The sequence below is a fragment of the Pseudorca crassidens genome, chromosome 20 (genome assembly GCF_039906515.1).
Source record: "Pseudorca crassidens isolate mPseCra1 chromosome 20, mPseCra1.hap1, whole genome shotgun sequence".
In the NCBI taxonomy this organism is placed as follows: domain Eukaryota; kingdom Metazoa; phylum Chordata; class Mammalia; order Artiodactyla; family Delphinidae; genus Pseudorca; species Pseudorca crassidens.
This window is the reverse complement of record NC_090315.1, coordinates 59,474,244-59,490,398: the sequence shown is the minus strand read 5'-3', so window position 1 is coordinate 59,490,398 and position 16,155 is coordinate 59,474,244. Positions and strand designations below refer to the sequence as shown.

Genomic DNA, 16,155 nt, shown 5'->3' with positions numbered 1-16,155 from the left:
GAGGATCCTGCAAAAGTCAGAAATAGAACTGCCATGTGATCCAGGAATTCCACTTCTGGGAAGAAATGAAAGAAATGAAATGAAATGAAAACTCTAACTCAAAAAGACACCTGTACCCTTATGTTCACAGCCGCCAAGACATGAAAATAACCTAAGTGTGCATCAATGGACGAACAGATACAGAAGTCGTGGTACATATACGTACACAATGGAATACTACTCAGCCACATAAAATGAAGAGATGCCACCATCTGCAACATGACTGGACCCTGAAGGCATTATGCTAAGTGAAATAAGTTGGACAGAGAAAGACACTGTATGTTCTCACTTACATGTGGAATCTAAAAACAAAAGGAAACAAAAAACAAACAAAAAAATCCAAACTCATAGAAGGAGATGAGACTTGTGGTTAACGGCAGTGGGGGTGCGTGTGGGGAGGGGGGATTGGAGGAAGGTGGTCAAAAGGTGCAAACGTCCAGTTGTGAGATAAGTAAGTTCCAGGGATGTGATGTACAACGTGACAACTCTAGCTAACACTGCTCCACGAGATACTAAGGAAACAGGAAATACTAGGAGTTCTCATCACAATAGGGATTTTTTTCCTTTTTTCTTCTTTCTTTTCTTCTTACTGTATCTGTGTGAGAGGATGAGTGTTGTCTAGACGCATTGCGGTAATCATTTTACAGCATATGCAAGTCAAACCGGCAGGCTGACCGCCTTAAACTTACAGAGTGATGTACGTCAATTATCCATCAATCAAGCTAGGGGTGGAGGTAAAGAATGTAGAGTTAAAAGAAGAATCAAAAAATAATTTTAAAATGTAACTTCATTCCGAATATTGAAACCGCCAAGCACTTGGAGAGAAAGTGGGTCAAGTCAGTACCTAACACGTCTGAAAGCTGCGGGAATAGGACTGGTCACTCATCACACTCAGGGAAAAACTAAAGTTCTGACGTGAAATTTGACACAATAAGGTAATATTGGCATCAACTTCTGAAGCCTTTCAAAGCAGAAAAGACTTACAAGAACTCAAGAGTTTCTCTAAGAGTCACTGTCAAAAGGCAGAGCTATCTACAGATTTTCCCCTTCAAACACCAATACCAAGGATAAATTAAAAATAAGCGTTCAGGGGCTTCCCTGGTGGCGCAGTGGTTGAGAGTCTGCCTGCCGATGCAGGGGACACGGGTTCGTGCCCCGGTCCAGGAAGATCCCACATGCTGCGGAGTGGCTGGGCCCGTGAGTCATGGCCGCTGAGCCTGCGCGTCCGGGGCCTGTGCTCTGCAACGGGAGAGGCCACAACGGTGAGAGGCCCACGTACCACAAAAAAATAATAATAATAAATAAATAAATAAATAAAATTTTAAAAATAAGCGTTCAGGACTTCCCTGGTGACACAGTGGTTAAGAACTCGCTTGCCAATTCAGGGGACACAGGTTCGATACCTGGTAGGGGAAGATGCCACATGCCGCAGAGCAACTAAGCCCATGAGCCACAACTACTGAAGCCTGTGCACCTAGAGCCCGTGCTCCACAACAAGAGAAGCCACTGCAATGAGAAGCCCGCACGCAGCAACGAAGACCAGCCCCCGCTCGCTACAAGTAGGGAAAGCGCACACGCAGCAACGATGACCCAACGCAGCCAAAAATAAATAAATAAATAAATAAATTTAAAAAGAAAAGGATTCCTAAGACTTAAAAAAAATAATAAGAGTTCAACTTATTCAACTTCTTTTCACAAAAAAATGAGCCCTGTCTCCCATGGTGACACTCCCTTTTAGAGAGCACACTGGGACACCTTGGGCTTCTCACAGGCCCAAGTGACGGCCTGTGAGCCACACGGGAGGCCATGCAGAGACTCCTCAACATGCCAGCCTTGCTGCGTGCTGCTCCACACCTGTGCCAGGCCTTCTCCAAGAAATACGCTTAGGCTGATCCTGCATGTGTGGGAACAACTGAAAGCTGGGCTCAGCTACTGCTACGACAGCAACTGCCACTGCAGGGGTAAAGCAGCAGGCTGGGTGACACTCACAGGAAGTGAAAAGAAGTGGACAGCAAGCAGACGGGAGGCAGACAGGAAGCAGACGGAGCAGGGGCAGACAGGAAGCAGACAGGGAGCAGACAGGGAGCAGGGGCAGACAGGAAGCAGACAGGAAGCAGGGGCAGACAGGAAGCAGACAGGGAGCAGACAGGAAGCAGGGGCAGACAGGAAGCAGACAGGAAGCAGGGGCAGACAGCAAGCAGAGGCAGACAGGAAGCAGACAGGAAGCAGGGGCAGACAGGAAGCAGACAGGAAGCAGGGGCAGACAGGAAGCAGGGGCAGACAGGCAGCAGACAGGAAGCAGGGGCAGATAGGAAGCAGACAAGAAGCAGGGGCAGATAGGAAGCAGACAGGAAGCAGGGGCAGACAGCAAGCAGAGGCAGACAGGAAGCAGACAGGAAGCAGGGGCAGACAGGAAGCAGACAGGGAGCAGGGGCAGACAAGAAGCAGACAGGGAGCAGACAGGAAGCAGGGGCAGACAGGAAGCAGACAGGAAGCAGGGGCAGACAGCAAGCAGAGGCAGACAGGAAGCAGACAGGAAGCAGGGGCAGACAGGAAGCAGACAAGAAGCAGGGGTAGATAGGAGGCAGGGGTAAACAGGAAGCAGGCAGGAAACGGGCAGACAGGAAGCAGACAAGCAGCAGGGGCAGACAGGAAGCAGACAAGAAGCAGGGGCAGACAGGAAGCAGACAGGAAGCAGACAGGAAGCAGGGGCAGACAGGAAGCAGGGGCAGACAGGAAGCAGACAGCAAGCAGGGGCAGACAGGAAGAGTTCCTTTCTCCTCCAGCCTTCCAGCTCCCTGACGGCCCCCAGCAGCAGAGGCTATGCCAGCTGGCCAAGCCCAAATGCAGTTTGCAGCATCCTGGCCCCAGCATCCATCAGCCAGTATGGAAGGGTAGGTTTGAAGCCAAGACAGTAACTTACCGGGCACTGTCCATCTCTTAGGCTACTCTGTGACCACGCACGTTTAAGAACCTCCATACAGCATCAGACGACTCTACGACCCCACAAAACAAGATGCAAACGGCCTTCATACAAAGGAAGATGTTCTCACCCTCAGCCCAAAATGAGTCCCAAGAGCCATTGCAGGCATCCCTGGGCCATGTGACTTGCTCCTTCAATTCAGTCACAGTCTCATCTGAATATTGTTACCTAGGGACTAAAACGTAAAATTAACCTCCAACAAACGTGTAGAAAACAATACGGAGAAGAAAGGCAGAAAAGAAAAACTAGTTAATACGCACACAGGCACACACAACAAGCAAGGAAGAAAATACGCCTGGAGGCTGCCGTCCTGACTTCTGAAACAGTCATGAAGCCATAATTAACATTCCTAACTTCCTTCTTCTGCTACCCATTCTGCTTCCTTTGCCCCTCTCCAGGGCTCAGCTGGTTGAGGTTCTTCACCTATTGGAGTGGCCTTCATTCACGTAGGTCATGAATAGGGTCTGAATGCTTGGTGGTCCTGTCTCTTTGTTGTCACTGTGAACTACTGTTTTATGTTGACTTTGACTGTTGGACTTGGAAGATCTAAGTAAGAGGCACCCAGGAGAGTCCCCTGGGTTCTAGCCATAGCTTTCCTCAGCCCCATTATGTAACACAAACCCCATTTCCCGTTTATACTCAGGATCACACGTCCCACAGAGTGAGTAACCCTCTTCTCTTTCTGTTGGTCAGCGGCATGAGAAGCCCATCCAGTCTTGGCGAACTCAATCTCCAGCTCCTGGGAGCCCACCGTGGCGTCTCCTGGTGGAAGCGTTCATTCATTCCCTAAGGAATCAGACCTCCACACCAACAGAGAGTGTTCACAAATGGGAAACAAAGACCCTGTCGATGTGTTATTAGGTGTAACTGTGAAAGGAGACGCTCCCCTTTCCACCTCGGATCCCTGGCCCATGTATTCAGTCTAAGAGAAAGAGAGAACCACGCACTGGTCCCTGATTAAAAGCATCATTTCGTATGAAAGGAAAGAAAGTTAGCATTCTCCTTGACGAGGATGGAAAATGCCCTTGGGTCTCACGACATGCAGACAGTTAAAGCATTGCTACCTACTTCCTGGCTCTTCCCACTTCTAGGTATATTCCCAAAGAATCGAGAGCTGAGACTCAGGTACGCCCATGTTCGTATCAGCATTACTCACAACAGCCGAAGAAAACAACCCAAATGTCCCTCACAGGACAAAGGGATACAGAGAATGAGGTGTATACGTACAATGGAAAATTATTCGACCTTAAAAAAGAAAGGAGGAAACTCTGACATATGCTACAACATGAACAAACCTTGAGGTCATTATGTTGAGTGAAATAAGTCACACACACAAGGCCACACACAGTATGATTCCAGTTACATGAGGTTCATAGCATCTGCAAATTCATACAGAGAGTAGAAGAGCAGTTACCAGGGGCTGGGGGAGGGGAGAATGGGGAGCTACGGTTTAACAGGTATGGAATTTTCAGTTTGGGATGATGGAAGTTCTGGAGATGGCGAGCGATGATGGCTGTACAACAATGCAAAGGTACCTAATGCCATTGACCTACACACTTAAAAATGGTTAAAACGGTGAATTTCATGCTACATATATTCTCCCACAATGCAAAACTGATATAAAAAAGGCATATACTGCATCCTGTAAGATAGAATCCCATTCCCTGAGAGCGTTATCGCCCAAGTGCCCACCACTGAGTGTTCAGAAGTCCGCTGCCTCTAGGTGAGGGGTAGCGGGACCAGTGAGCCCGCTGATGCACGAAGGAAGTCCACCGGTGCCGTGCTGGGGCTTCTCAATGGTCTCCGCCATTGGCAGGTTAGGTACACGACATCCGTGGCCGGCAGGTCAGCCTCGGGGAAAGGAAGTCTAGGTTATGGGGCCTGCACGGCCTCCATCCCTGCCACCACGGCGGCTTAGTTCACGGACCCACTGAACACACACACTGACGTGCTGGGGGGAGAGCCGGCCAACAACCCCCACTCTTGTTGGCTGCTTCTATCCCTGAGCGTTGCTCGCGCTTCCCTGTTTCCTTGTGTGTCTCAGGACCCAGACATTGAAATATGTTGGACAGACGTTAATCCATTGTCGAAGCTGAAGTTCGCTTTCCTGAACTTCTAGAAGGAGGTGTGGTTCAGGATAACGTTTCTAATTTCACAAGGTTGTTTTCATTTGGGGTTGAAAAATATGGCAACTGGCCTTCTGAGATCTGGGGCCTGTCTTCAGTTCCTCCACACATATCTGGGGTTCACCTTTCCTTCAGCCCTGCCATCCCTGCCCTGGTCAGTCTGATCCCACTCTCAGCAATTTCTCTGCAGTGTGGGTCCCTGTCTCAGAGGTCAGCCCAGGAGGGTCAGTGTCAGGACTGAGAGTACTCCTGCCCCCTGGACCTTACTGAGGGCCCCCAGCATTCGCTCGTTGTTGGACCGGACAACCCTCCCAGCTTCATCAGCTGCTCCCACCACACCTCCTCCCTGGCAAAATCCTTGGCTACCCCGGGGTCTCAGCTCTCAGGTCCATCAGCTGTCCCTGCTTCCCTCTGCTTCCCCTGGCACCAAAGCGGATACTGTGCAGGGCTTGTGGCCGTGCTTGATCTGCCCCCACCCATCTGTACTTCGGGGGATCACGGGGGTCGGTTCATAGTAATATCTCCTCACCTCATTTTTTGGTATTATCAACAGGGTTTTTGGTTTTGCTCTCTAGTTACCACTTCTATGCGGGGTTTCACAGAAATTCAAAAAGTACGCCACCACAGCCTTCACCTCCCCAGAATGCGCCCCCGCAAAGTGGTCATGGTCACTTTTATTGTCGTAGGCAACCAGTGTTTGGGTGGATCTGCCCTCATGGTTTCCAATCCCTTTGCTCCCCCTTCTTGCTTATAGCTCACTCCTTCCGAGTTTTCTCCTTCCTGGATTATGTCCTTCAGCGCTTCTGCCAGCAAAGGCCTGTTGGTAATCAATACTCCTCATGTTCGCCTGTGAATATCTTTATTTTTTCCCTCGCTCTTGCTTAATAGTTGAGCTGACTTTATCATTCTAGTTGAAACTATGGTTCCACTGCCTTCTGGCATCTAGGGTTGCGTTTGATACGTCTGCTGTTACTTGTTCCTTTGTACATAGTGATTTTTAAGCTCTACAGGGTAGAAAGCTGCCAGCCGGTAACAAGGTGAGCGCTGACTGACAGGCAAAAATAAGAAGAGTAGAAAAGGATGAAACACTTTAAACGGCAAGGAGCTCTCCACGCGTCAGGTGAGAGCCAGCAGCCCAGCAGGGCCTTGCAACGCTCCCAGGTAGAGTCCAAGCCTGGGCTGGTCAGGGACCCCCCCCACTCTGAAGAATCTCCACTCCTGGGGGGGACAGGGACCCTCTGGCCTCCGGGGAGCTAAGCTGGTGGTTGTCCCGTCAGCCTTCTTGGTGTTTCTCCAAGTCCTGCCCCAACTTCATGTTACACAAGGAACCACAACAGTCTCCCCAGATACCCTGGGAGGGGCAGGGTGAGTGCCCTGTCTGCGGCTACATGAGCACACCCCCCAAGAGAGCTCAGCCTGCCCTCTCTCCTGGGCCCCCATGCTCTCCACACCCTTCCCCTCCTCCCTCACATGGTCTCAGCCCCACGGGTCATCTTTCAGGTCCTCGAACCGAGTGAGCTCCGTCCTCAGGGCCTTCGTCCACGGTCCTTCGAGCATGACTGTCTCCACCCGTGCCCCCTCGTCCCTGCCTCTGCTCAAGGGTGGGCGAGAGTCATCAAGTCTCAGCTCAAGGGCTACCTCCTCGGGGACGTCTCCCACCACCGACCTCGAATTTTTCCCACCCCCAGCTGAAACCCCCCCTCCATCACCACCCTGAGCCCTCTCGAACCCTCTAATTACGTTGTCTGTTGTTTCACTCGTCCTCGGTGCTCCTGGGAGCCCCAACGGTGAGCCCCAAGGGTCGTGTTCACTGTTACTCTCACAACATGCAGACCATGCATAAGTGCTCAGTAGACCTCCAGCTTAAGGATGGTGGGCTGGATCGAGCATTCATTGTTTCCTCCTCAATTTCCACGAAAATGGCAGTAAAGGGATTTTTTTTTTTTTTTTAAGGCATAGACCCACAAAGACAGAGAGACAGAAGAGGACAACAGTCTCATCTTGGAAGCTGACGCTGAGGTACAGGAGGCCATCCTCTGAGCAAGTGCAAGAGTGGTTCCGACGTGGCCGGGGGAAGCCCCCAGGCCCAGGGAGACTCCATGTGAAGCCACTCCGGGGCAGCAGCAATCCGGGGGTCAGTCTCCAGCACCCCCGACTCCCACTCAGGCAGAGCCCTCGGCCTCTAGCTGCATTCAGCTCCACCACCCAACCCGGGAAGGGCCCCTTCCTCTTGGGGTCGTTCTGGGGAGTGAGACGGTGAGCGCCTGGCCCATGGCAGGGGACCCACCAGTGATCGTTCAAGGGTCAGAACTCCAGCCCCACCACAGGAGCCCTCGCTGGCAAGGAGCTGAAAATGGCGCTGCCCGAGGGAGGTCCAAGCCACCCAGAGCCACACTGGTCCTCACAGCCAGGCTCGCACCCCACAGCTCCCGGCCCTTCCTCTCCCCCCAGACGGCCCCCCGGGGAGGCAGCTGGCCCTTGAGAACAAGCCAGCAAGGCCATTTCCAGAGCAGCGGGAGATACTGCAATCAGGGGCTACAGTTCACCTGCCCCTCCTGTTACACTGGTTGGTTCAAGCCCTCTCACAAGCCTATCTGAGGCCAACTTCCTGTGACATTCCTCTGGTCGAGCTCTAGGGACCAACTTCCCTTCCCAGTCACAGCTCCCCCCTGACCCACCCCTGCACCGATGCTGCTGGGAGACCCCTCTGCACCAGCTCTATTCTGGAATCTGTTCTGCTTCCCCACACAGGGGCTCCAGGACCCAGGGAAGGGAACGGACGTTAGAGCAAGGGGAGAGAACCACAGGATAGACCGAGGAGCCCCCACAGGACGCCTGCCGGGGGCTCGGGCAGGGCTCCTTAACTCCTGCCCGGCCTACGACTGGCTTCGCTGTTGCTTCTTAGATAAAAAAAAGGCAGGAGCGCAGAACTCGGTCTGCCCTTCCCAATCTCGTGGTCACACACTCCAACCAACCCTCACAATTTCAAGGGGAGAGACAGTCCCAGGAGAAAAGCGACCACGGTGAGGTCTGTCAGTCTGGCTACTGTGATGGGGATTTCACTCTCATAAAAATCTCTTGTCAAAACATCCCATGCCACAGCACTGTATATTTTTAGTTTTTATATGCTATTCCCTAATAAAACTTATTTTTGCCAGTTCATTTATACCCAAAGTGTACTTAATACGGACACCTGAGAGAAACTTACTGTGTTTCGAACGACGCTTTCACTTCCTTCAGTTATCATCAAAGAAGCAGCCACAAGGACGTCACGTAAACTGCTCGTTTATTAGCACTGGTACTGGGAAAGAACACTCCCGTAAACGTGCGGAGCTGCAGGGAGGTGACGGGGGGCTCCGGCGTGCGAACGCGGCCCTCACTTCTTCCACTCGCTCCTGTCGTAGTCCCACTTGGCTGAGAAGCCCTGGATCGGGGCCACCTTCATGTCGAGCATCCTCTTGGTCTGCTTGGCCACCCACTCCTCCTCGAAGGTGTGCGGGACGGGGCCGTACACTGCAGTCCAAAACAACTTCGTGAGGCAACGCTGTCCTGACCAGGCGTTTCCAAGCCAACGCGCTACACGGGGGAGGCCTTCCCCCATCTCACTGGCAACCCGAGCAGCACAGTCATCTGCCACTTGACAGCCACACACAGGCGAACACACTGATTTCGAATCCTGGGCACTGACAACTCAGTATTTCCAAATTATTCCTTCGTTTGTAAAAGCAAGCAATAAAATACTTAAGCTAAAAGCAGAGCGTCCTCTCTCCAGGATACAGACAATGGGTCTACAGGCAAGCACAGAGCACAAACAGAACGAAAGGTGACGCGGGGGAAGAGCAGAGGGTCACAGGTCTGTCACCGACCCGCGTCCACAGGCAGGCCACAAACACAGGATCACACCTGCTCAGCACGGGAAGATACCTGCTCGGCTGGACAGAGAGAACGCAGGACAGGCAGCACCAGAACAAGCACACAGGCAGCGCAACGCTGGCCGGGCGGAAACTGCTAGGTCCGAAGACCCACAACTCTGGTTACTGAGCTGCAGTCCCCGACGGCAGAAGCAGCCCTTGACGCGTAAACGTTCCCTTCTCCTTGAGCTAACCTCCACTACTCCTTCTTCTGACAACTGACTGGCGAGCAGAGAAAGCACTACTGGATACGTGGCGGGCCGCACAAAGGAAGCCGTTCGTGACCGAGCGTGGCCCGCTCAGAATAAAGCAGACTCTGCTTACACCACTTCTGTTCACGCGAGCCAGTCTCTCAAACCCGGTACACAAGCTGGGGATGGAGCCCAGGACGGAAGCGCCGATTCTGTGTGGAGGCCCCATGGCCCACTCTTGGGCACCGAAAGATGCAGCCGTTCCGGGTACACGGCCCCTTCTCTCCCCGCCACTCACCGTACAGCTTCTCCCAGATGAGGAGGAGACCAGTGAAGCCGATGAAGAACATGGCTGCGCCCACAACCGTCTTCCACTCGTTTGTGCTCCTGTTCATTTCTGCGAAGCTCTCCTTGAACTTGAGGCGGTACACTAGGGACAGAAAGGACAGCGCTGCAGGCGCAGAGGGCCATGGGGACCGACAGCCCCTCCGCAGCGCGGGGCTCCATCACTCCTCCCCACAACACGGGGGCAGCAAACATACAGCTAGGAACACAACACAGGCCTGAGGCCCGGACGCACCCACGCACACGTAAGGGGGAAGGAAGGAGATGCATGAAGTTATGGAGTTTACTCTGGGCACAAAAAGGCAGTGAAATTCCTTCTCCTTTAGATTAAGGTTTAAGGGTCTTTTTAAGCCCATAATACTTTCATGCCTCTTTCCTACCTGACAGCGAAATTTCGCTGATCTTCCATCAATAATTTACAGCCAACCCAGTCCCACCCAGGGAGGCCCCGAGAAGCTACTCTCATACGCTAAGCCCTCCGCAGAGCCCTGCATCCTTGTTCCTGCTCCTCCCCGGGGGCGCTGGAGCCAACAAGCCTGGACAAAGGGGCCTGGGCCCTGGACAGCCCCACAGAGCCACAGGAACCCACCCTCCCCAGCACGCTGCGCTCTGAGCAGCAGCCCAGGACCAGAATTCCCGGCCAACGCAAGCTGCCCTTGCTTCCCTTCAATACCCACATTCCACTTTCTCATCGATGGAGAGGCTGCTCCAGGAGGCCTTCTCCTTCTCCTTCAAGGCTTTCTGGCTGGCAGAAAGGCTCCTGACGTGGGCCACATCGGGCAAGGGGTAGTCACGCCGGTCGACGTAATTCGGGAGAGCATAGTCTTCACTCTTCACAACACTTCCTAAAACATGCATTGGATAAATATTTGAAAATTCACATGGGTTCAGAGTTACAAACAGGGCGGTGCTTCTAAAAACCAAAGTAAGTACGTGTATGTGCACCCTGAAAACTTCAGTTACCCCAGGGGCTGTGGCCACCATTCCAAATAGCCACAGGACTGTCATGTGCAACAGGGAGCAGGCCTGTCCCGAAGGGCCCAGACGGCACAGTGAGGCTGGCAGATGGGTAACAGCAGCGCTCTTCATCACAGCAAAACAAAAACCTGCCAGGGGCCTCGCTAACAAGGCGGCACTTCCAGCAACGACCAGTGTTCATGTAGAGCTCAGAGGGGGCGCTCAGGTTCCCTGGACTGGACTGCAGACCGACTAAGTGAAGGCCCTTCTGCAAGGGACTCCAACTAATAGGGAAGAACAAAAACAATATACAACTCATGAAAAGGGCTTCCCTGGTGGCGCAGTGGTTGGGAGTCTGCCTGCCGATGCAGGGGACACGGGTTCGTGCCCCGGTCCAGGAAGATCCCACATGCCGCGGAGCGGTTGGGCCCGTGAGCCATGGCCGCTGAGCCTGCACGTCCGGAGCTTGTGCTCCGCAACGGGAGAGGCCACAGCAGTGAGAGGCCTGCGTACCGTAAAAAACAAAAAAAAAAACTCATGAAAGAAACAAGGTTCAAAGTTCAGAAAGAAAGATGTATGAAAAGCTGGTTACTGCACCCCTGCTTATTACAGCAAAGTACCAAACAACCTGTGTCCAACCAAGGACGCACTAAGAAGCTATGCTCCTTAGAAACACGCCATCATGGAGCCATTTGGCCTGTTCAACAACGGTTCACCAAGCACCTACTGTATGCCAAGCGTGGATCCAACCTGGGGTGATCAGTGAACAACGCAAACATTCCTGCCTACCAGTGTCAACGTGCTAGAAGTGGGAATCAAACAATAAACTACAGAGCATGTTGGGAAATGAGAGATCTGGAAAAAAAAGAAAAAGGCAAGCAGAGGAAGGGAACCAGTGGTACATGCATGGCAGGAAACAAGTTACAACAGTACAATGAATGACAGAGATCCATGTGCCCAAAATGGAAAGACAACTGTGTACCCGCCAAGTCACAGAACACTATCAGGGTTATGTTTTCTTTTTAAAAAGCTATGTTACATGTAGATACTCACAGGTATGTGTAACTAAACACACAAAACCCCTGGCAAGTTAAACCCAAGCTGTTATCAGTGGAAAGAGGAGAGGACAAAAATGATGATTCTGCTCAAAAAGTGAGAAATTTTAGTGCCTTCACGTGGGTGTGTCCCCATGTATTCTTCCAGTAGAGAGGAAAAAAGTTCAGACAGCAGGGAAAAAAAGGAATAGCTTCAATTTTATTTAGGGTTTTCCCTCTGCAAAAAGCTGTGTTCAATTCTACCCTACATCTGCAAGAAAATGTTGTGTTCCAAACTGATTTAGAGGTATGAAGTCCTGCAAAAATGCTTCACCTCTACTTAGCTTAGTCCCAATGATTAAAATCTCCCAAACACGTTAACAGTAGTGAAATAAAACCTTGAGTCTTAAAACAGTAAAGTTTCTCTAGGTGCGTATCTGTGACTTGCAAATGCCTAGCGTACTTATATATTTATACCCGACCTTATCCCAAAAGGATGTGAGATGAAAATGGCTAGAATTACCTTCCAATTTAAAAACTCTCAAAATGATGAGTGGAGTACAAAGCACTCAGGTTACACATGAGTTATTAAAAATAGATGCTAACTGGGGTCATGAGAATGTTCTACAACTGACTGCGTGATAATGGCACAACTCAGTGAATGAACTAAAAAAACGACTCAAGTGCACCCTTTAGTGGGGGAATGTGTTATGTAAATTCCATCTCAATAAAGCTGTTATAAAGACGTAAATGCTCATAACCTTCAAGCACTCTAAGCATGAAATTGCACTTTCTAGAACAAGAATGGCCAATCCGTGCTCTCAGGGCTGCCAAGGGCTCTTCAGCAGTTTGGGCCTGGTCCCCAGTAAGTGGGGGCGGGGAGGGGAGTGCGGAGCACAGACACGTAAAGGTTAACACACCAAGCATTCCTGTTAAAGAGAGAAAAGCAAAGACGTTGCATTCTAGTGCATGTTTTAGCATGTGTATCCTCAAACTGGATGGATTTTGGGGAGCCTCTGCTGAGGCAATCCGGTGAATCTAAGCTCCCCTCTCAATCAGACGTGTCACCACACAAATATCCGAACTTCCCACAAGGGCTACCAATGGCGCTCCAGACTGTGCTATTTTATGTGGAGAACCGGTTCATGTATTCGTGTGCGACTTGTACAACTAAAACTTTAAAATTAAAGGACGAGACTTGTCTAATGGACTGCAGTTCTCTCCACCTGCCTACCGTGTGCTGGAGACGCGGCAATGAACAAGCCCGGTAAGGTCCCTGGCCTCCAAAGCTGGTGCTCTAGAAGCAGACGACACTCAAACTACCCCAAATCCACAGTCTCTACGGAAGCACAAAGCAAGGTAAGGCAGGACAGGTGGTCAGGAAAGGCTGTTCTAAAACAACACCTGCACGGAGGGTGATGATTCGAAAGAAGCAACCGTCCACACCTGTGGAGCTGAGGCAGGAGGGGGCCGCGCGGGGCATCTGGGGAACAGCACACCCGTACGGGCTGGGAGCCTGAGCCCACAGGAAGGGCTGGTGTGGGCTGCTCTCTGCCGCTCTGGGTCTGACATGACAAGACCAGAGAGGCTGGGCGCTGTTCGTACTCCAGGCACAAGAAGCCAGCAGGGGCTTCAAGAAGGGACTGACTAGATCCGACCTCCTCTGCCTAACGCAATACCCTAAGAATAAGTCACGGCCAGTGCCACCGAGGGAGGTTTGAGTGGACTTCTTACAGAAGATCCGAACGACCAAAGGGACATGAAAGAACTCCTGGGGGTGACGGAAGTATTGTATGTCCTGACAGAGGTCATTGTTACACAACTGTGTGAGTGTACCTAAATCTATAGAAACGTAACACCTAGAAAAGATAAATTTTCCTTTCTGTAAATTATACTACCAACTAAACTAAGCAAACAAACTAAAAGCTAAGGAAATACATTAGCAAAACCAAAATGGAAACAAAATGTAATTTCTCTCCTACGTGACTTGCCAGGCTTTTAGTGAAGGAGTGCTTCTTTCTGCGTGTATTAACTAAACAACTAATTTTTTTCATTACCTAGTCATTTAAATTACATATTTCAATAATACTCTTACTAATATGATCTGTTTTAGAGTCTATGTCCATCGTGTTACCCTGAGCAATACCAGCAATATAGAGAAACGTAAGACAACAGTACTGCCAATTAAAGGACACAATTTTAAGGAAAAATTCACACACAAAGCAACTCAGGCAACAGCTTTTGAGCCCCTGGATACATAAGCCTTGCTCTCTGACTTTATCACCCACCACTCAAGCCTTGCCCTCGACCCCTCAGTAACACAACCTGCCATGCTGACTTGCATTTCCTCCTTCTGCTTGTTCTCCCTCCAACTGGAATGCTGTGAGGTTAAAGCTACTAGCCCTTCAGCAGAGCAAGGCCTCTCCTCTAGAAGCCTCCCCTGTACCCCAGAGGCCAGGCTAAATGTTCCTCCTCAGGGTCCATCTCTTACTGAAACGCTGCCTTCATGTATCTTCCCTCTCCAGACTGCAAACATCCTTGGGGAATGATTTCATATCTCATATTCTTTTATTCTAAGTGCCTACCAGTGACAAGTACAAAGAAGTGCTTGATAAATGCAAAACTAACCTCGCTATGTGCCAGGCACTGCACTAAGCTGTTTACATATATTTCAGGTGAGAAAACAGATTCCTAAACTTGAGTAACTAGTCCAAGGTAGAAATGAGATTGAACCCAGTTCAGGCGAGGAACTCCAAGCTCCTTCCCTTCCATTGTCCCAATAATGTAAACCATGTTCAAGGTAAGTGGCTGGGAGTTTTGTCGGAGGGAGAGAGTGTTAAAGTCAGGTATAGTGGGGATCTCTTAAAAGGGGTGGAACTTGAACTTGAACCTGAAAATATGGGAAGGGAAGGAAAAGGGGGAAAATACCAGTCTAAGCAAAGACTCAGACCAGAATTCAATATGATTCATAAATAACTCTCTAATCTAGAAGTATGCCCCATTAACACATTTATACCTCCCCTCAAGTTCCTCAACAGCGTGATCAGGAGCTTAGCCATCTCAGCCCTCTGTGTTTGAAACTCCAGCACAGGGCCTTAAACAGAGCAGAGCAAAAAGAAAAGTTACACTTACCGTGTGCCCGTACACACACCGAAGTGGAAATTGCTCGCTTGCCAATTAGGCTAAATACTCTGGTAGCCAACATTCTGAAAGACAAAAACGTACCTTCCCTATGAATAAGCGTAAACACCTATTAGGAATGATTCCTTTTTGCCCCAATGCATTTTGGAAGTCAATGCAATTCTTTTCTCTTCTTCTCCCCCCTAACATAACTGATCCCTTCTTCATTACTGACTCTGAATTCACAAATTAACCTAGGATGAGATTTTTTTTTCTCAGCAGTCAGCACGTCTTAACGGAGCTTCATTATAAACCAAGCACCATATGTATGCACTTAAGGCAATTCGGAGAAAACTGGGTTTTTGGGTTATTTTGCATATCGTTTCTCTGCTTTTGTCTTTTAAACATTAGCTTTCTTACAAAGCAAAGAGAAATATTTTTAAAGGAGACTCTGGAAAAGCTAGAATGTGCTATGATGGGCTCCATTGTTCAGAGAAAAAAAGTCAACAGTTCAAAGGGACGGTGGCACGCACTGCATTCATTATTTGGTTTAAGACCTAATGTGTACACAAGACAGGAAGGGGAAACCCGGGAGAAAGGCTGCAAACAGGGCCCTGGGCCACTTCCAAACCCTGCAGGACAACGAATGACCTGGATGACCCCCCTCTCACCTGGGCCTTCACTGAATCATGCCTAGCTCCCCTACCTCCCCCTCCCTTAAAACTGGACATTTCAGGGGACCCCACCGATGACGAAAAGGATGCCAAACGCATTCAGAAAATACCCATTACGGGCAGAAGCATGACAATCAGGGCTGAACTCGTTCCCGTTTCCCTTGTTTTCTCCACCTGCCTGGCCCGCGCGTGGGCGGACGCCGAACGCCTGCCCCTGAGCCCCGTTACACCCGGGGCAGTGGCGCAGCACCGTCTGAAGGGGTGGCCGGGAGCCCGCAAAGCGACCTGCCCTAGGGTGCGCGCCCGCGGCCAGCGGACGCTCCAAGGTCAGAGCCGAAGCCAGCCCGCGGCCGCGGCAGCGCAGGCAAGGACCGGCCGATGCTTCTGGGAGGCACAGAGACCGCCACCGGGCAGCTCCGGAGCCCGGAGCCCCCGCCGGCCGGCCTCAATGTCACCGGGACCGGAGGCCCAGCGCCGGTTCCTGCTGGCGCCGCGCGGCGCGCACGCAGGCCCGGCGGCTCCCTGCGCCCGACCCTCACCAGCCTCGCGACGCAGACCGGTCGCCGGCCGCCTCACCTGCCGCCGGCCAGCCGCTGCTCACCTTGCCAGCCAACGACCGCCCTCTACGCCCCGGGTACTCACGACCGGAAGAGAGCGAGGCCGCGCCGCGGAGCACCACGGGATCGAGGAGGACCCCACCCCGCGCCCGACCGCACAGGAGGTCACAGGACCGGAAGTCGGGGGGCGCCGCGAACGTCGTAAAACGCAGGGCCGG

At 51.3% G+C, this 16,155-nt stretch overlaps 1 protein-coding gene and 1 non-coding gene across 3 annotated transcripts; one reads left to right on the top strand and one right to left on the bottom strand.

Annotated features, from left to right (window-relative positions):
- Nucleotides 1-3,990: 3,990 nt before the first annotated feature.
- On the top strand, nt 3,991-4,121 carry LOC137215784 (U6atac minor spliceosomal RNA). Its single transcript, XR_010939418.1, has one exon. It is a non-coding gene; the product is annotated as a U6atac minor spliceosomal RNA (small nuclear RNA).
- A 4,296-nt stretch (nt 4,122-8,417) lies between these two features.
- On the bottom strand, nt 8,418-16,097 carry COX4I1 (cytochrome c oxidase subunit 4I1). Of its 2 annotated transcripts, none has more exons than XM_067720409.1 (5): nt 15,957-16,097; nt 14,719-14,792; nt 10,273-10,440; nt 9,549-9,680; nt 8,418-8,661 (listed from the first exon to the last, which is right to left on the bottom strand). In XM_067720409.1, exons 2-5 carry the CDS (start codon nt 14,789-14,791, stop codon nt 8,525-8,527), a joined length of 510 nt encoding a protein of 169 aa, XP_067576510.1. In that variant the 5' UTR covers nt 14,792; nt 15,957-16,097; the 3' UTR covers nt 8,418-8,524. The 2 variants fall into 2 exon arrangements, with proteins under 2 accessions (XP_067576510.1, XP_067576511.1); XM_067720410.1 differs by having other exon boundaries at nt 15,982-16,072.
- Nucleotides 16,098-16,155: the final 58 nt, after the last annotated feature.